The following is a 21,463-nucleotide window of genomic DNA, read 5'->3' as shown; positions in this document are numbered from 1 at the left end:
TTCGGGTAAATAGGTCCCCCCAGAAGTTACTTAATGTGAAAAGGTTCCGGAGTACGGCTGGAAACATAGATGGCTGGAAATATGGCGTCCACCGTGCTGAAGGTTGCAGGTAGGTTTGTGTCATGGTTTAACAGATGTGTTTAGACTAGAGTTTATGCCCCGTTCGGTTCAATTAAGCGTCAGTTGAGCTCACAGCTCAGTTCTTTTGTTTTATTATCAGATAACATAATTGAATAAAGGCTGAAAGGCTGCGTGCTACTTCTACTATATGTTTATATTGTTTGCTATGTCAGTTACATCATGCGCGCGTGTAACGTACTTGTTGATATAAACTTATTGCACATGGTAAATCTTCCATGCCTTGCGATTCTATTATTTCCCCCGAACCATGTCGCATCAGACGTTGTTTCATATAGCCTCTTTCGGAAAACTGATTCTGAAATTCTGAATACCTTTTTTGTATCTCAGTTTAAAATGTATATATATTCAGGGTTCCAATTCCGTGTGTGTGTGTGTGTGTGTGTGTGTGTGTGTGTGTGTGTGTGTACGTTTGATTACATTGCCAAAGCAAGGGAACGGCTATAGCACAGATTCCAAGACCCCGGAATGTGTCCCAGACAGCCAGCTCTGTCTATCTCTCTGTGATGTTCACTCCGCTCTCCCTCCAGTCCTCCTTCTTTCTCGAGAGTTAAAGTAGTCTTTATACAGCTGCCAGATGTTTACAGAAATATTCATGTCCCTAATAATACATTTATAGTTCTCTCTATCACTTTGGCTTTTAAGCTGATTGGCTAATACACATCTCAAATGTTTAATCATAACTGATGAGACAACATGCTAGGCAATGGTCAGTCACGTCAGTGTGTGGTGCAGGTCATCAAATGGTCAGGGGGATGATAGGCATTCTTGTTCTTAATATAGTTTAGACTCAGAGCATAGACATGACACAGCCTCTCTCTCACAGATAGAAGTATTGAACACAGTTTACCTAATCTGAATATCTTTTTTTATCTGTCTCACGAAACTGCACTCTACTGTAGTTTCAGGGCTTTCTAGGTGCACTCGCCACACACCCCTAAGAGGACATTCAACCACAGCATCCCTCCAGCAGGGCATTCCTGGTCCACTATGGAAGGTTGGGAGACTGAACCACGTTGCCATTGCTGTCCCAGACATGGAAAAGGCCACCGCTCTCTACCGGGATGTCCTGGGGGCAACAGTTAGTGACAAGGTGCCCCTGCCAGAGCATGGAGTCTACACGGTGTTTGTGGAGCTGGGTAATACCAAAATAGAACTTCTTCACCCCCTGGGAGAGAAGAGTCCAATTGCTGGTTTCCTACAGAAGAATAAGGCGGGAGGGATGCACCACATTTGTATTGAGGTGAGCTCAAGTGAGATGCACATATTTCTAGACATGACTAGAAATGTCCATAATCACATACATTTCCAATTAGCCAAACGTTTTTCAACATGTGTTAAGTTGATAATTTGATTCTTTATGATTAAGGTGATTTCATTATAGCAATTGTCTATATGTCCTGTGGTTATAGGTTGATGACATCAAGGCTGCAATAGTCTCCCTGAAGGCCAGGAACATCAGAACGCTGTCACCAGAACCCAGAATAGGAGCTCATGGGAAACCAGTCATGTTTCTCCACCCAAAAGACTGTGATGGTGTACTTGTTGAGCTTGAAGAGGCCTAAGCTCTGCTTTGTCTGATCAACTCTGTGGTGTTCCTGAGTCATTCATTCACATCACCATTCCTCCTCCTCCAGTACAGTAACTCATTTAAATTGAGTATGTAATTGGCTTATCTTTGCACTTCAGAGATGAGGCATGGACAAAGTCTGTTCATACTACGGCCACTCGTTTTCTTTTTTTTTGCCTTTGCCTGTTTGTTGTGAATAAATAAAAATGTCTATGAATTTCATTGTCCCAAACCTGTGTGAACTGAGTGGTGCAACTCCCATCTCCCCCCCTCTCATAGTCATACTGGTGCTCATCATAGTCACATAGGTTAACTTAACACGGACATAGTCACATAGGTGAACACGGACATTGCTGTTCCTTGGAGTGGTTGCACCACTCAAAAAATATGAAAGAATTTCAGGCATGCTTTTATATATTATATTTTCCTACTTTTATATTCCCTGCTTGAATTCGACTTAAAACGGCCACATGCCACATAGTGGGCTTTGGCCTGGCAGCGTGTCGCATGTTCAGGTCCCGTACGTGGTGACCTTTGCTGCGTGTCTCTCCCCTTCTCCGCTCTCCCTCTTTCCTGTCGGTCTTCACTTGATGCTATCAGTAAAGGGCCTAGGCAGAAAATGAAAATAAAACGGGTTGGGAACATATACTGCACATGTGACTGCGACTGAATGTTGACTCATTGTAATTACATCTTCCCAAACATTTGTTTGTCGAATCCTACTGTTCTGCGGTAGTCATCTGTAGAGTGCCGTCCTAGCTTATATTTTGGTCCCAATGATAAAATGTCACTGAATGAGAAATATAATGTATTGTTTATGGGAGTTTTGAGGGGCGCCCCTCCTATATACAGGTTTAATGTTTGTTTTTAGTTCGATGTATGTTTTCAAAACGCCATGACAATGAAGGGAACATTTTTCATCTTGTCCCTAACGCAAACATTAAATCCCATTTACAAAGAGAGTTAGTTAGTTTTAACAGTTTGTTTTACATAATTACATCACCTAATCATAGTTACTTTAATATATTAGTGCCCCTCACTTCACATGGGTGTGATTTTTAAGTGTACAAATGCAGCCCTAAATAGTTAAAGAAAAGATGACCTTCGATATTGTGCTGTACTAGCAAAAAACCTTTCCAACCATAAGAGCTGACCAGATGTACCCAGAGGGTGACCTACAGTAATCCCCCCCCCCCCCCATGTTCCATTGTTTAAAATGCCATTTTGGGCTGGACAGAACACAAATGTATTTATGTTAAATTTTTTTACTCTAATTAAAAGGTAGTGTAATGCAAGGAAGTGTGTTTTATTTTCATTAATGCAGGTTGCTGCTATCACCTGTGCCTTGTTCTCCAGGCTGCTATGAATTTGACTGAACAAAAATAGCAATGTGGAACACTCTTAATTGCCATAATCAATCCACAGCCTTCAGCATTATTAAAAATTACATTTGACAGACAAGCTGACTGCAACATCAACTTGGCCATTATGTGTTCACTGCAGTCTCTTTCTACAGTTCAGTAAGAGAAATAGATGAGCATGAATAGCCAAGCACAGCAAGGCACATTCCATATGCAATTAGTCCTTGGTTTTGCTACTGCCAAATTTCCCTGCAGAGATCAATACAGTTCTACAGAAGCCTAACTTACCATTTATTAGCCAATGAAAATATCAAACTATGAAAAATATACCAGAATGTTTTTGTTTTGTTTTTACATAGCCTACTGTAATTTGTAGTGTGTGTATACAATTTCACTAGGCCTCATGAGTATTGTGACACACAGCACTGACATTCTCAGTGTGTCAGTCACAATTCAAGTGAACTGAATATTTTACTGCTTTTTAATGTAGCATAGCCACAGAGGTGAGTTGAGGCTGCAGTATGTCCTTATTAGGCATTTCCTGGAAAGTCTGGTGACACGAAGTTAGGCATTTATCAGTTAACACTAAAGATCTAGCCTATGGATTAAAAATGTGTCACTGTCTGTTATATCATTTTTTATCTAGAAAATAATGTAATCAGCAGCATATAAACTCAGCAATGATATATAAATGTATATTCACGAGTTTCAAACTAGCACCTACCATGTTGGTAACCAACACATGCAGGTGTATTGTCTGAACAGTCTGATTGGCGTAGAACTAATTAATTTTGTTTGCAACACCTGTGTTTGGTCTACAAGTGAAGGATTACATTTGAAACTAATTAATTATATAACTGTTGTGTCAAAGTCATAGGCTATAGGCCTATATGTCAATATGATATCACAGGTTAAGCTATGCAGACAGCTGTTTAATCAAGGGATATGAATTAACATCTATATTTAACATATAATGTTAGGTTTTCCTGTGGATTATGTAATATTTTATATTATATTATATATATTATATCATATTTTTATATATACGTGTTTTTGACATATATACAGGTTTAATGTTTGTTTTTAGTTAAATGTTTGTTTTAAAAACGTCATTGACAATAAAGAGAATTTAATGTTTGTTTTGTCTCAATGTTTGTTTTACATCATCATGATAAGAGCACCCCTCATTTCACACGGGTGTGATTTGTAAGTTTCCAGATATGGATAATGTGAGTGACTGTGCCAGATTGAATTTTACAGAAATACAGGCGCACATAGACCACACTGACTACAGGTTTAATACCCCCATGGTTGCAGAGATAAATCTAATGTAGCCCAGCCCAGACCCAACCACGATATTCCGTCTTTCATGGCAGAGGGTCGGGTCAGCCCTATAAACTACATTGATCGGGTGACGGGTCACGCGGGTGGGGTTTACACTTCTGTTTCCAAAATTCCATCCAGTCCACAGTTGGCCTTTATCAGACAACTGCAGTAGGGGCTTTATTATACACGTTCCGGGGCGGCCCTTCTCTTTGCTCTCTACTGTGCGTGTTCAGATTCCTGGGTATTCATTCTGCCAGCTCTCCCTCGACGAGATGCAGAGGGAGTGATGCGCGAAACGAAACCGTATCATCAGCAGCATGATAAACAGCGACAGCGTCATCTGAAAAAATTGGAAGGACGTGACTTGATCAGCATATGTGATTCTCTAGGTAAGATATCGCTTTAACATTTTTATATAACATGTTACCACCACCACCAGATGAAGCCTGTTCTGCTCAGATGATGCTTTCAAGGCAACTGACTGATGCTGATCCAACCACCACAGCATCACTGATGCGGTCATATGGAGCTGAAATGAGTCCCTACTGTAAATGTTGGCGAGGTTTGCCTACAGCTGCTCTGGTTCGAACTCGCTCGGAGACCACGAAATGTGGTATTGTAATTGTATGTGTAACAATTTGAGGAGGTTTCTTGTCCATGGCAATGGCATATATTATACGCATGTAGGCTAGTAGATAACTATGCTAAAACGGGCCCATGGTGTCTTTCATGGATAGGGCATACACAGACATTCATATAGACACCCTTTTAATGATAATACTTTCATTACATGCATCATTATTTTTTATTGAACACCAGTCTCATTGAGCTGTGGAAATTATACTGATGTGATGTCATCTTGACTAACCCTGGTATGAGTAATGATGAGTTCACAAAATATATGTGTCCATGGATTCAATGCCATTGATCCCCAATGTCGATTTGTTATAGTGAAATTATAATAATAATTGAAATCCCTCATATTATATAGGGTATATAATATATATATATATATATATATATATATATATATATGGTTTGAGAGTGTGTGAGATTTGCATTACATCTCCTATACTGATAAACAAGAGTAAAATTGTTTGGTTTTGGCTCGCCAACATTGTAGCAACAATAGCAAAAAATAATTAAAGTCATACTGTGTAACGTAAGATTATATAAAAATCGTGCCGGTTTTGATTCCAGCTCGGGCGTTGCACTGTTGGTTCACTATGACTTTAAAGACACAGCAGAAGAAAGTAAGATAGAAGGTCCTGGGTTCGATTCCCGCTGGGGGAGTGTTCTCTCCTCAGTGCCCATACCTGAGGTGGGGTTGGCGAAAGGGCCTTTCTGTGTGAGTTTACATGTTCTCCCCATGTCTCCTAGCCCTAGGGTAGGTATACTCTCACAACAAACATGCAGTAATCCTGGTTTCTAAACTGCCTCCTCCTGGTCAACTTATGCAAGACTGTAACTAATGTTCCACACCATCACACCTGTTTACATTATATATTAATTCTGTAAGTGTCGTGTTCTCTTAGTATTTGTGAACTGATGGCACAAATGTCTATATCAGATGGATCCGTCATTTGTGACTGTGTTGTCTTTCTCATTGTCTGCTGAGTACCACTCTGTTCCAATAGTAGCCATAGAAAGACAGTAGTGGCAGGCCTCATGTCTGTCGGTCTGTCAGTCTGTCGGTCTCTCAGTGTATTCTTCAGTGGGAGCAGGGAACAGTCAGATACGTGTGTCTTAAATCCCTATAGACTCTCTCTACATTAAATCATACAAGGTTTTAAATAGCCTACAATGTTCCACTTATCAGTAAGATCACGGTATGTTGACATTATGTTTACACGGCATGCTTGTTGATATATCTCTAAAGCCCAAACCACACCAATGATTCAAGACACAACTAAACCGTTTTAACAGTGAATCGAATTGGTGGCCTGCTGCTGTCAATGTATAGGCCTCTGGATGATCTATTTATGATCAGACAGTACAGATAGTGTAGAAAGAAATAGGAATAGGGGAGAGAGAACAATATGTGGCTGAGAGTGATGACCAAGGTTGTATTAGAGGATGAGGCCAGGCAGACAGACAGAGGAGAGTGATGCATGGTTATAGGGAAACTGAGGAGCCCCCAGGGGCCTATGATGGGAAGGTATAAGGCCATGGAGAATGGACCATCCCGTCCCGTGGACTGTTCTGCTCTATGGAGAGTGGAGACACACCTCAAGCCGAGGTGCGCATGTGACATTTTCTCTCCCTCTCATTTTAGATCCTCTTTGGTTTTTGGTCCTTCTCTACTCCCCATTCACTGTGTCCCCTTGTCTTTCCTTCACCACAGCCACATAAAGGGGTTTTAAGCATGCCACCTGTGCTGAAGGACAGACAGTATCCCTGCAGCCTGCTGAGGTCTTATTCATGCAGCAGCAGCAGGAGAATTTTAAATTGGACTCTACTGGAAGAGGCAAAGGGACGCAGTGGGGAATGAGCTTGCCCATGCTTGGTTTCACCCGTTTAACTATAGTTAACAAACGGAAGGCCAATGGCTATTCCTATTTGGCTATTTTCCCTTATTTTCTAAGGGGAAATAGTTTCTAATTCCAACCCACGTGAACTTGATAACATCCAAAGTGAGGCAGCGCTGTGAGGATAATTGTTTCACTTACTAACTACAGATTCAGCAGCTCTCATTATCTCCGCCAGCCCAGAATGGCCAGGGGCAGGGATTATGTTTTCGCCCCTGTCTGTGAGTCTGTCTGTGAGCCCCTGGACTGATCAGCCTGAAACCTTGCATTCACACTCTCAGTAGGCCAAGGAAGAACCCCACCCCCACTTTTCTAGTTCTCTAGATGCACGTGAGTCACGGTGAGTCAAGAGGGTAGGACCCAAATGCAGGACAGAGAGGCAGAGGAGCTCAAATTTATTATCAAAGACTCAAAATGGAACAGAACACTTACTATGACAATCCAACAAAGATCTCACAAGGAACTGAAAAAACAGGAGTATATTAAATACACACAGTAGACAATAGACAAGGTGGAAACTAGGTTGATCACAGTACTGGTGAGACCATAGGCATATAAACGTAGACGCCTCTTCCGGCTCTGGGGCGTCTGTATCTCAATGGAAGGAATATGGAGGCGATATTGGCAATCTTTCCCGAGATTCCTTGCGAAGCATAGCGGAAGCAAAACAGAATAACGGAAGGGGGTCGTTTGGTAGGCCAATCAGAGGCGTGACTCCCTCTTCTTGCAAACAGAAGATCCCGGAAAAAGACGTGATTTTAGTCACTTGAGTGGCAGCGACCGGCAGCGACGCAGCTTTACTTCCTCCTCTCGTTCAAGGACTATTTAAAGAGGACAGGAAGCAAAGAGCGTACGGTGGACTCCATGTTGCTCCCTGGAAGGAAAGAAACATGCACAGTTGAGACCAGGAAGTTGTACATGACAAATCATAGATATGGCACAAATGGCCCAGCAGATGGCGTGATGCCACTGAAAGGAGAGATGCTTGTATATCATGTCACGTCATTGCATTTTACCTTTTATATTAACGTTTTAACACCAAGTGGATAAGTAAGTTCCAGCATGGATCATCACATGGACAGTAATGTTGGTCAGACGTGACATGTACAAGCATCTCTCCTTTCAGTGGCATCACGCCATCTGCTGGGCCATTTGTGCCATATCTATGATTTGTCATGTACAACTTCCTTGTCTCAACTGCGCATGTTTCTCCGTACTCCAGCGTACTGTCCACTGTACTGTCTTTGCTTCCCATCCTCTTTATATAATCCTTGCTCTCGTTGCAGACAGGTCGCTCCAATGAACTGCAGCGACCACTGAGGCATCTATTTTTTTAATCTATGGGTGAGACAACATGCAGGTAACAAAAGCAACAGAGGAAACCAGAGTCAAAACATGCTACAAAATAAAAGTACACCACTGTAAAGTAAAACTCACTGCAAACTAAGAAACAAGGAAGGCACAATACCACAGAATCAAAGGAACACAACTGAAAGAGGTGGCGGAGAGCTGGGCAGGCTGGGCGGTGGAGAGCTGGGCAGGCTGGGCGGTGGAGAGCTGGGCAGGCTGGGCGGTGGAGAGCTGGACAGTGGAGAGCTGGGCGGCAGAGAGCTGGGCGGCAGAGAGCTGGGCCCTGTATCCTGGGCAGCTTGGAGCATTGGCAGTGTTAGAAGCCATGGCGATGACGCCCCCTTGGCCGGTTCCCCCTGAAGATAGCTAAGCGAGACCCAACATACGGATCTAGGGCCGAAGCCATGTCAGCGTAGGCTGGCTCAGGGAAAGCGAGGTCAACAGGGGCGGGTGCTGGACTGACAGGCCGGAGGCCTACAAACCCAAGCCTGATTGACTGGTGAGCAGGGTGGTGAGCAAGCTGGAATGCAGGCTGGGAAGCCCAAATGAGATCCATATTTGTTGATAGTTATGGTATGGTGCAGTATAGTTTCTGGTGATATATTTACCTTCAAAAAGGATACATGTCAATAATCTTTCAGTTGAGAACTCTTAAGAATATGGCTCTGGAGGTGAGAGAGTGTGTGTGTGTGTGTGTGTGTCGTGTGTGTGTGTGTGTGTGTGTGTGTGTGTGTGTGTGTGTGTGTGTGTGTGTGTGTGTGTGTGTGTGTGTGTGACGTGTGTGTGTGTGTGTGTGTGTGTGTGTGTGTGTGTGCGCGCGCGTGCATGCGTGCGTGCGTGCGTGAGAAAAGGGTAGCTCTCCTCTAGTGTCACTCAGTCTCCTCATGTCTACATCAACTCTTACAGCCCTCTAAAGCATGTTGAGTAGGAATGAGTCTCCAGAGTCCCCTGCCTCCCCTTCTATAACGCATCAGTGATGTTGTGCACCCACAGGGAATCGATATAGACTAGAGTAGGTGACTGGATGGGGTGTGAACAGATCTGCGAGAGATGCAGAGGCTTGACAGGCTCTGCATCTCTCGCGTGTGAAAAACATTTGGATGCAGCGGGTCAATAACTCATCAATTTGTGAAATCCATCCATCACATTTTCTGAAATCTTACTGTTGGCTTTTTGGTGTGACATTTGTGATTTGTTTTTGTACCGTATTTCTTGAGTGGTGCAGCCACTCCAAGCAACATCAATGTGTGTTCCTATGTCTGTCTGTCTGTTTAGGGTAAAAACAGGTGACAAAGTGGCACTGTTGAGCTTCACACTGCACAGGTGCATGATGGGAAGCTGAGTTTTTTGTTCTTGTAAGGAACAGCAATATGTGTCCCTGGCTGCGTCCGAATTGATAGGGTCGTTCCCTACTCGGGGATCCAGACTTAGGGGACTATAATAGTGATGATTTCGGACAGTACTTCCTATAGAGCGTCGCAGTCCAGCACCCTTTCAGAACGAGGACTGGCCCAGGAAATTATTCCCCATTCATTTTCCCTTTTCAAAAAGTATTTATTTAAATACAAAGCCAACTCGGATCGTGGGCCATTCGTTGTTCTGAAAGGGGGCAGGACTGCAACGCTCTCTATAAGAACTGTTAAAAAATAAAAAAATCATCGCGGCCGTTTCACTCATATGAATATATAAAGAATCAACTGACTGAGAGAAAACGCTAATGTTACTGCTGCTGAATTAGTAACATTTTCGCTAGAAACAGACTGTAAGGGACACTTAAGGGTGGCGCAAGATAGAGCCTGATGTCTTTGTCTGTTGTCTTTGTCTGCTGTTTGTATGTTGCTTTGTTCATGGTTCATGGTGCTGCAGAACAGGAGCAAAATGTGTGTGATAGTCTAAAATCACCAGTTTTTTTGTCAATAATCAATCAATCATCAATAATTGGCTTGTTTTGCTGTTTTTATTTGTTATTAATTGTCAGGTCTATGTGCGAGCAATGAATGCAGGTGTGTTGATGCATAAACCTGATCTTCCCATTCATTTCCAGCCCTCTTGCTGGGTTGTGGGTCACAGGATGACTTGGCTGCCTTGGTACACCCTCCTCACTTATGTGACTGTCACTAGTACTTATGCTCTGAAAATTCAGCAAGCTAGCTTATTAGCCATCGAATTCCTGTGAAGAACGGCATAACATTAGCATTTAAAAGTGTTGAGAGCCTTATTACCTGCTGCTGTCGTTGCAGTCAGTGGTGTTCCTCAAATCCTCTGCCTGGACGTACAGTATGGTAAATGTCCACATGGGTCAATATGGTACCACGTAAAATGCAGAGCTTCTGGTGGCATTCAGACATGCCAGGCCAAGCTCGAGCTGAGTGCTTTGAAGGGCCAGTTGTGGGCCATTATACAGCCACTCATGTGTCTTGTCTGACAGAACACATAATTGTCAATCAGTTGAGTGATGGGGTGGATGCAGAAATCAGATGGTAGCTTTAAGCAGGGAAAGAGTCAAGTGAGAGATAAGGATAAGGGATGCAACATAGAGTACAGTACAATAGAGAAAAGTTTCCATCAAAACAGCTGGGGATACCAACATTATTATTCAATATTTCTGTTCATTTCCATAGATATTATATGTGCCTACAATTTATTATAAATTATTGTAAGAAAAATATAGCTAGAATGAATGGATGGACATGTCGTTTAAAATCTTAAGAAATTAAATGTGATTTTGTTACTACTGGTTTTGGACCATTGGGGGGCTTTCAGGTACTATCTCTCTAATTAGTTAGAAAGATAGTCAGACACAGAGATTTTAAACATTTTGTGCAATTCTGCCATTCTTAAGTCCACCTCAAATATCTACAATAATTGAATAGCCTCAAGTCAGAACTGACTGAAATTTATAATCCTTGTGTTACACTGTTTTATTCAGAACTGCCTCAGTGGCACATTAAGGCCACACTCAGCAGGGGTCTGTCCTTACTGTACATCTCTGTGACTCACCGTGTTATGGGCTGTTGTACGGTATGGGCCAAACTGCTGTTATATAATAACTTGCATGTTTGAAAAGCTAAAGCCCAGTGGAGCATATTGACTACTACAGTAAGTGTTTGTAAGTGGACACTACGGTACAATATTTAGACTTTTATTGACAATTACATTTTAAGCAAGGCATGGATTATTTCATATTTAAACTGCTGTTACGGTTATATAATAACTTGCATGTTTGAAAAGCTAAAGCCCAGTGGAGCATATTGACTATTACAGTAAGTGTTTGTAAGGGGAAATCTACGGTACAATATTTTGACTTTTATTGACAATTACATTTTAAGCAAGGGATGGATTATTTCATATTTTAACAACAAATTGTACAGATTGTGCTGCTTTTTGCCATTAATGTCACCTTTGAATTGCAAGGTTTTGGGTTTGATCCGTGGCACCAGCAACTCAGCAGATGTATAGCACGGCATGTGGTAAATACTTGTACCTGCCGGTGGGTGTGACGCTCCACCTCAGCAATCCATCTCCCAGAGGTCTAACACATTGCAAAGGTGACAGACACCCTTTACAATGTTCTGGAGGTACAATTAATTAGTATTGATGTTGACATGTTTTTTTTAATGAATCATTTACATGCACATCAATATCCCATTATTATTCAGGTGAATCAAGTCGTTTTTCTTGAGCCGCCATGTTAACATCATATTCTTTTACCAAAACTAATATATATTTTACTCTAATTACTCTAATATAAGCTTCCTCATGGAATACTTTGGATATGCTGGTAATTATTCAGGCTGTTGTCTGGGCTCTTTGCTGTGAATGCAGTGATGGAGAGTAAACATGCACGACATGAGTACGGTAAACATGCACTACATTTACTCAGTAAGTACTGTACTTACTTACTTTACAATTTTTCAATATTTTATACTTCTACTCCACTACATCTCAGGGGACAATATGGTAAGATCTGGGTTAACTCTCCTGTATGAGAAACGACGTTAAAGCCACATCGTCTAGCTCCACCCTGACCCTGCCATGACCAGGGGAGATATTAGACTTTTTAGTCGTCAGGCTCTGAGCCACTCTGGGGTGCACGAGTTAGTCCGACATCCCGTTTGTCTGACTACGTAGCCGGTTAAGACTCACCCGTGGCTTCCACGTGCGGTTAGGGTTAGTTAGGGTTTGGGGATAGGGTTAGTATATAGGGCTCGTCTATGGTCGGAATATTGGGTAGTCGGATTTATGGGTGTCGGATTATTGGGACGTCAGTCGTCAGACTAACGCTACTACTCATACAGCCATTCTGCCAGTATATGTGTACATGTTGAAGTATGTTTTACACTCGGAAATAAAATGCAGAGTGAGGGTTTAGGGATGACCCTCATTCACCCACTTGAAAAGAGGAGCTGTCTGATCTTAACTGCAGTGGTACAGTGGTACAGCCTAGTCTTGTGTGGATCTGGACTCTGCTGAGCTGGGATGCTATGAGAAGGTTGCACTGCAGGTGTGAGTGAGAGAGAAAGAGAGAGAGACAGAATGTGTGTGAATGTCAGCGGGTCACTCTTATCATCACGGAGCTGTCTACCAGGTCCTCTAGCAGGACAACTGAGGCCTGTCACTCTGCTTTTATTCAGAATCTCGAAATATGTCCTGCCATGAAAAACAGAAATGTGGATGTTTTATCTGTGGGGGTAAAAGAAAAATGAAAGAAAAGAAGAAGCTTATAGCCTATCACTGTTGAGAGATTATAAGGAAGTAAAGTTGAAGATGGGTATCTTGTCTACGAGCTCCTCTCACTGTACTGTTATGCAAAACCGAGGATTCCCTTTTTACAGTTAAATGAACAGGATCTTACTGTGTACCTAAAGCAGTTTGAGGCGGATTAAGTCGTGTTGTGTGTGTATGAGACTGTAGCGCTGCAGTGTACTGCAGTGTTACAGATGGGAATCAGGAAGTGAGCCTCCGGGCCATAGGCAAGGAGGAGGAGGGTGAGGTGAAACATCGCAGAATTTGAACGAAAGACACACTTTCCTTGAAAGTGTTTGTGTGTGTGTGTGTGTGTGTGTGTGTGTGTGTGCGTGTGTGCGTGCGTGCGTGCGTGCGTGCGTGCGTGCGTCTGCGTTCACGAGTCGACTTCACGTTCTTGAAGCGAACACTGCAGCTCGGTGGGAGAAAGTAAAAAATATAAATCATTGGGTGGAGAAAGCTGACAAAACTAAAGCAAGCCACGGAGTTCACTCATTTTCCATATCGAGGATGCACTGTGTGTGACTGTGTGTGCTGAAAAGACGCCGCTCCCAACAGGGAGCGTGCTTCTTAATCTTCTCTGTAGTAGTGAGCACAGGCACTTCTCTCCTTCCCATCTCTGCTGAGCTCTCAGTTCCTCAGGGACACTGAGTCAGCCACTGCTGCTGACTAGCTGTTCAAAAAGGCCGTTTTACTCCCCTCTTTACTTCGCTCCTCTAACGTGTGGGCGGAACCCGGGGGATACAATCTGCACTATTGCTGCACTCGTTGAAGCTTTTTCTTGGATCTATGTGTATGTGTTAAAGCGAGTTGTATTCAATAACCAACGCTGATATATAGCAACACTATTTTTTCAAAAATAGCCAATTTTTATAATGGTTATAACTAGTATCCTGTTTCACCTTGTTGAAGCAGCTGCATTATTCTACCTTGGCTTGATAGAAGAGCTTTAATATCAGCTGTGTGTGCCTGCCTAATGGTGTCTGATTTAGCAGATACAGATTATATATAGATAACGCCACCTCAGCAGCACTTCCAGATTGCTACACTGACAGAATGGAACTCAATGCATCACTCGCTGTTATATCCCTCGTCTGTTGGTTGCTTTGACCCCCTCGCCTCCATCAATCCACAGTCACAATCACTTGTAATGGAGCCATTATAGGAATACATGGCTATGTGTTCACGCTGCTGGTGTGACTTTGTCTTATCTGATCTCTCCACTGAGCAGAGACAGCAACCTTGAGACCGTCACGCATGGGGCTACAGTATGAGGATGGGATGTCACTTGTAGTGGCCGTGGCTTAGATGCGTCCAGCACTGCAAAATCCTGGGTATAGAAATGTGCCCTACCATTACACTAGGTGCAGTACTAGTAACCATTGCGCCGATGTTCAGTGGTATTTTGGAATTATCATAGTGTCAATGTAACTAACCTCTTGTAACTCAGAGAGTGTACATATGGAACCAAATAAAGACACTATACACTTGTACACCGCACAGAGGATTTTACTGTGTGCAGCTTGTGAAATGTTTCTCTGCTTGTCCTCTATTCTCACTCCCTGTCCACTTCATAACCACCTCTAAACCATGTCCTTGCTCTTTTCTCATTGCATTTTGCAGTAAACAAGCAGCTGTTCAAGCCAATTTGTTATTTTCTGCTCTTGTATACAGTACTACACACACCTCTCCTCTCCTCTCCCCTCCTCTCCTCTACTTCAGTGTTTCAGCTAGGGTGAGACATGCCAGCCTACTGGACTAATTGATTACAGAGAGGCTGGCTGCGTTCTTGTTCATGTATGCACAGGATGCACTCAGTGTGTGTGTGTGTGTGTGTGTGTGTGTGTGTGTGTGTGTGTGTGTGTGTGTGTGTGTGTGTGTGTGTGTGTGTGTGTGTGTGTGTGTGTGTGTGTGTGTGTGTGTGTGTGTGTGTGTGTGTGTGTGTGTGTGTGTGTGTGTGTGTGTGTGTGTGTGTGTGTGTGTGTGTGTGTGTGTGTATGTTGTAGATATCTTACAGTATACACTCAGATCTAGTGATACTGCAGTAAGTTCCCAATGAATACAGAAATGAGGCCATGAGTGGGGGTTTAATCTCTTAATGTCATGGTCTGTCGCTCTACAGACCATGGGCGCGTTCGGAAATAGCGCACTGAGCGCACTGTGCAATGCAAACTAATAGGCGAGTGCGCTCCCGGTACGCATTTCCGAACGCACCCCATGTCTCCACATCAGCCACTCCCACTCTCCATTCCCTCTCTCAGTCCTTGTCACACACCTGTTTCCACCCCCTCTTCAGCCCAACAGTGCCATGCCCATTCCACACCTGATAACACTTCTGCAATCACCCTGCTCCCTATAAAACTGGACTCATTCCACAAACACACCATCAGGACATACATTGTTGTTCCAGTGATCTGCATGGACTCCTGGTTTGCTATTTTGGTCTCCTAGAAGGTATTTTGGATTTCATGAGCTTTGTGTAACTTTTGGACTTCTGGCTTATATGCAGTGCTTTGAATGTTTTGCATTTTTGGATTTACATTTTGCATTGACTTTACTTTGGCTGTATGCTTCTCTGCATTAATAAATACGGTACGTTAATTTAAGACTATTCTGCGTTTGGCTCTGCACTTGGGTTCAGTCCTTCACTGCAAATCGTGACACTTAAACCATATTCATCGTACAATGAATATCTAAAATGATATTGCCTTACGTGTTGAAATAATAGATCTGCTGTTTTCTATTTTTGAAATATTTATTTTTAGGGACACCAGATTGAAAGGGCTTAACCCATTTTGGGCAGGAACCCCTTTTGGTGTTAGCATTATGCTATGCTTTAGCTATTGAAAAATAGCAGATCTGCAAGCTCATAGCGTGAGCTTGTAGGTCTGCTATTTTTTTTTAATCGAAGACCGACTGACAAAAAAGTTTTTCAAACAGACATTTTTTTTAATCTGATCTCGCAGGTCAAAAGAGCTTAATGATGTTATCTTTACAGAGGCAGGCCGCACATCTAGAAGCAATTTATCAAGCTGAAGTACAGTAAAAGTACAGTAAAAGGGAGAGAGTAGCAGGTGATCCCAGGCGTGACCAGTTTGTCTTTTCATCTGATGTGTACGTGTGATGATACCATCTCTCTGTGTGTGTGTTCTAGGTATCTGCCGGGAGCATCGACTCTTCAACCCACCTACAACTCTCAGTAAGTCAGCCTTACTGCACTCAGCACATTGTTGTGGTACGGTTACCGTACTAAGGTATGTAGGCTAATTCATGAATAGTGTGGGATAATGTGGGACGGAGGAATGGTTTTTACTGACACACCCATGAATAAACTGGTGTTGACGCAGACACTATAGGACCACTGCTGTGGGAAGGCAGTTGTGTTCATTTATTTTCTTTGATGGGCACCTTTGTTTTCATGGGTGCCTATTCAAGCTTTCTGTATAGCATTCTCTAATTGAGTACTATAGACGAATAACCGTTTTAAGTCCAAAATGTATTCTGACCCCTCCACGAAAATAATTCATCTACATTTTCAATTTGGGATATAAATTGTGTCCAATCAGCAGTTAGATTGGCAGTGATGGAACAAAAGAAATGAGCAGACAAATCTAACTGGAACACGGACATTGAAGCTGATAAAGTGTGTGTGTGATTGCAGTGACAACAAACGTTATTTCCGTACTCAGACATACAGACAGTATACTCGGACATATGGACACACATTGCTGTCTATAGGAATGGCTAGCACCGCTCAAAAATGGTGTCCTGACCTGAAAATGCATTTTCTTGTTTGCTAAAGATATGTTTTTTTCCCCTCCGTAAACATATCACACGCTCTTTAAAACATCAGCCTACATACATGGCCGTACAATAAAGTATGATTAGCCTCTCTTTTTTGGCCTTTTTCACTGTGTGCACTGCTGATGCAGTGAGACCTGTTGTTGTGCTGAGTACGCCAAGATAGCAACCTCTGGGCTTTGGGGAGCTCACGGCTCTGAGCCTTAACACAGGAAAAACAGGACAGGGGGAAAAAAGGAGGAAGGTAGGGAAGAGAGCATATTGACGATAATCTGTAAAGAGGGAAGAAATGAGAGGGTATTCAGGATAGTGATGATAGGCAAACCTATTTACTGGTAGTTATTTAACATACTGTACAAAGAGGAACACCCACAACAATAGTTATCTTTCACTGCCTCATAGATTAGGTTTAGATGAAACGGGAGGCAAACATTTTGACCAGTTAGTGCCATGCAAAGTTTGATGCAGAATTTGGCGCTATGATTGGTCCAGCGCTTTAATTGCGATGTCCTGAGTTCTATTCAGGACACACTGTACCACAGTGAGGCGTGGTACTGTCATTAACATCATCATCATCATCATTGTCATCATCATCCTGCTCTTCCAAGGAAGACACCTCTTTCTGAAAGGACTTGAGCCTGTAGTTAGGAGCAGTCAGACAGTAGCGCTCCGGAGGCAGTCGAGGGCCACTGTAAGGTTTAATCATTGGAAGAGGAGTCTGGTTCTTCTGTCGGGCCACATCCATGAGGAAATCTCGAGGTGGCGGGGAGGTGAAGGATTGGTCAGTTCGACACTCAATGGCCAACTTGATGTCATCAGTGTCAATACTGGACTTCTCAGCATGGGCCGCATACATTTTGGCATCATCAATAATGTTCGTCACGTGACTGTATGTGAATTCCAATATCTGATTGATTACTCTAGGCTCGTGCTCTTGGACACCCATGTCCTTGAGGATTTGCATGATGGCCTTTGCATCTTTTGGAATTCTGCTCTGAGTAGCCATGTTCAGTACATCAAATTTGAGTTGCAAAACTATCTCCCCTCGGTGATGTTTAATGGGAACCTAAGCAGTTCTTCAAAGAGAGAGGTCTGCAATGTCAACATGTGTAGGGTGTGTATGCAGAGCTTTTATAACGTTTGGTGGTGTTTGCTCTTGTCATCATGGTGAGGTCACAATGAGTCAGACATGCCAATATGGAGTTCTGTGTCAGCCATGTCCAAATATGGAGCTCATGTGTCAGATTTAGCTAGCCAAACCTTTTTTAGGTAATCAGTGAAATAAGTGGGTACTGAGGGCATGGAGGGCAGAGCTGCATTTACAATTTTGAATGTCAGTCCCATTTTCAATTGCTTGACGCTGTCCTCTACAGCTGTGTCTCTGAGGAATCTGGTGGAGACAATTGGCCTGGTTTCTCAAAGGACACTTCTTACAGGTGTAAGAAGTGTCCTTTGAGAAACCACTGTGTGGTTAATGGAGGATTGGACTATTCTGGAATACCGGTAGTCGCAATTCTAGCTTTGGAATGTGCCAGTCAAGTACAGTACTAACAGCATCTGGGACTTTTGTTGGAATGGTATCAGAGCTGCTTTTCCTTGTTAAGTCTGCCTTTAATGATGTTGCACAGCCCCAAGAGAAGGCTATGCTCCTTAAAAATGAGATCCCATGCACTCCTCAGTCCTCACACATCAGTTCCTTTAATAAGTTATTTCAAGCTCTGTCTTTTATCCTTAATTATTGAAATTGGTTGCTTTGTATTTCAAATAAATAATTCAAATTGAAAATAGAAATGCAAATGAAAATAGGAAAAACAATTTATTTTTTATAATAATCTTTCTTTGAAACTGCAGTGATATTTCATTTTCAATATTTGAGGTGAGGAAGAGGTGAGGAAGTGCAATGTGAGCGAGGAGACAAGACAGATGAGGCAGGCATGTTTGTGGAGGAGGTGAAGTTTATATTATAATAAGTATATTGTGTGAAATCTCATGTCTTCATTTGAAGACATGTTTGGGCAGTGGAGAGGGGAGAGTATAGGGGTGATCTGCAGGTCCAGAGCAGTGGAGAGGGGAGAGTATAGGGGTGATCTGCAGGTCCAGAGCAGTGGAGAGGGGAGAGTATAGGGGTGATCTGCAGGTCCAGAGCAGTGGTAAGGGGAGAGTATAGGGGTGATCTGCAGGTCCAGAGCAGTGGTAAGGGGAGAGTATAGGGGTGATCTGCAGGTCCAGAGCCCAGTGGCGAGGGGAGAGTATAGGGGTGATCTGCAGGTCCAGAGCCCAGTGGAGAGGGGAGAGTATAGGGGTGATCTGCAGGTCCAGAGCCCAGTGGAGAGGGGAGAGTATAGGGGTGATCTGCAGGTCCAGAGCAGTGGTAAGGGGAGAGTATAGGGGTGATCTGCAGGTCCAGAGCAGTGGTAAGGGGAGAGTATAGGGGTGATCTGCAGGTCCAGAGCCCGTGAAGAGGCTTTTGTGCTGCTTCTGGACAACCGTGGGTCCGACGACTCGATGCCGGGCACTGCACTCCCTGTGGTGGTGTGGAACGTGTATGTCGGTGGGGCGAACGGTTCTGGAGTTACTTGGATCACACACACACACACACACACACACACACACACACACACACACACACACACACACACACAGAGAGAGAGACATGGTGCATTTATAGATAGATAATTTCAAGATGCAAATCTATTTTTAGCTAAAGAGAGCTTTGGCGTTGTGTTCTGTTATGTAACAGAACACAACAGCATCCATGGAGACACAAGATTTATTTGTGCAGTGTGTGGGCTTTATCTGTTTATACTGGACTATACTGTATAATGCTCTCCTCTCACACCTGGCAAACCTTTGTATAGATTATTAATTCATGCTGGCCATTGTCTTTGATCACAGGGCTGTTTTTTTTTCTTTTCTTAGGATATCAGCCAGCTCTAACAGCTGTGAGCCCACAAACAGATTACTAATAATGTGTCTCTTGACCTCACACCATGGGATCACCATCAGCCTCCAAACAGCTCTGCGTTCATCTGCATGCCTCTGATAGCGTTGGTTGTCAGACTAAAGCCTAATTTATGTTATCTCATGATGCTGTCGCCGCTCGCCGAGAATAGCAGACCTACAAGTTCACAACGTGTCGCATCCACGACACGCTGTGAGCTTGTATGTCTGTTATACTTGTCACTGTGAGACCCGGTCGTAGTATTAATAGGGCTTAATTGCTCCGCGTTTGGAGCTCAAGTCAGCGAGTGCACAGTCTGCCGTCCGTGATACTTCACTGCTTTCAATAAAAGCTTCCAAGATGACGGGTGAGACAAAGACAATGGCCTGCTTTTTATAAATCATCGAACGCCAAAGGAGCTCCTTCACCGTGTAAACAGATTCCATCCATACTATTAAACCATGAATATATATAAGTAGTGATAACCAACCTTCATTTCATGGTGGAATGTGATTTCAGCCAATCTTCTAGGCTGTGAAGTTGGCCCTTAATCATATATGTTATTAAAAGTGCAGCAAATCTTCTCCATCTTTCTTCTTGCCTCTCCTCGTCTGTGAACTGTACATGGAGCCCTGAACTTGAAATTGGCTTCAGAACAATTTATCACAGTCAGTTTTCAGTGTGAGTGTATGTGTGTGTGTGTGTGCTCGTGCACATGCATGTGCATGTGCAAATGCATGCGTACATTATTATTTATTTATTTGCATGCTTGTGCATGAATGTGTGTGGGGACTGTATAGTGGGACAAAGCTTCGGCTTAATTATATTTGGATGATTTTGCCTACCCAAGGACACCATGTGTTGTTTGTTGAAGTCCACAGATAGAAATGTGAACAAACGGAGGGATAATTTAATATTTTTAAACATGCCTCCAGGCAGGCAGAGCTCTCTGTCTTGTCTTGTGTGCGCAGGTATTGGTTATTTCATCTCTTTAAGCTCTGGGTAACCAAATTGCTTAGAATTTCATGCAGCCATTGTTTGTGATAATTAAGGGCTAAAGTAATTCTTATAAATAAAAAAAGAACAATTTGCCATATCCTTGTAGCATTTATCGAACACAGTACAGTATTTCAATTACAATCTTCCGCCGTAGTCTGAAAACCCACCTTTTCAGACTCCATCATGGCCCATAGCACTTACCCCACCCCCTTAGATAGCAATTCTGTTGACTTAGATAGCATTTGATACAGACTTATAGCATGTTATGTAGACAGCATAAGTGCATTGTATGTAGTCATAGCACGTCATAGTACATATGTATAGCATAGTAGTATAGATGTATAGCTTATATGTATAGTTTCATTATAGATATTCCACTGTTACTTTCTTAGCTTACGCATGTTTCATGATAAATGTTTTTATGTGATGTATTCCCATGCTTTTTTTGTTCTTGCTTAATGTAAGTCGCTCTGGATTAAGAGCGTCTGCTAAATGCCTAAATTGTAAATTGTATTTCAACGTATTGATTGAAACTGAAATGGAAATACATAGTGACATATAGTACTTATTTAGCCACCTTTACATCAAGTGGCTGTATACCAGCAAATGTACCATGGATATGCGTATAATGCAGAACAAAGAACAGGATGGTTCCAGTTCAGGCTAAGGTTAGAGGACAGCAGAGGGACCACGTCCAGATTGG

General features: G+C 42.8%; 1 protein-coding gene across 1 annotated transcript; it reads left to right on the top strand.

Moving 5' to 3' along the window:
* The first annotated feature begins 42 nt into the window (after positions 1-42).
* mcee (methylmalonyl CoA epimerase) lies at positions 43-1,928 on the top strand. Its single transcript, XM_080772739.1, has 3 exons — positions 43-109; positions 1,041-1,381; positions 1,551-1,928. Exons 1-3 carry the CDS (start codon positions 70-72, stop codon positions 1,701-1,703), a joined length of 534 nt encoding a protein of 177 aa, XP_080628865.1. The 5' UTR covers positions 43-69; the 3' UTR covers positions 1,704-1,928.
* The last annotated feature ends 19,535 nt before the right edge of the window (positions 1,929-21,463 follow it).

Source organism: Protomyctophum bolini (assembly GCF_963924005.1).
Source record: "Protomyctophum bolini genome assembly, chromosome: 1".
Taxonomy (NCBI): Eukaryota; Metazoa; Chordata; class Actinopteri; order Myctophiformes; family Myctophidae; genus Protomyctophum; species Protomyctophum bolini.
This window is presented reverse-complemented; position numbering and strand designations above follow the sequence as displayed.

Excerpts from the sequence above, each read along its gene's own strand:
- mcee (XM_080772739.1), top strand. The coding sequence starts at position 70 with ATGGCTGGAAATATGGCGTCCACCGTGCTGAAGGTTGCAG. Across the intron at positions 110-1,040 it reads CACCGTGCTGAAGGTTGCAG|TTTCAGGGCTTTCTAGGTGC; the intron begins GTAGGTTTGTGT and ends ACTCTACTGTAG. Across the intron at positions 1,382-1,550 it reads TGCACCACATTTGTATTGAG|GTTGATGACATCAAGGCTGC; the intron begins GTGAGCTCAAGT and ends CTGTGGTTATAG.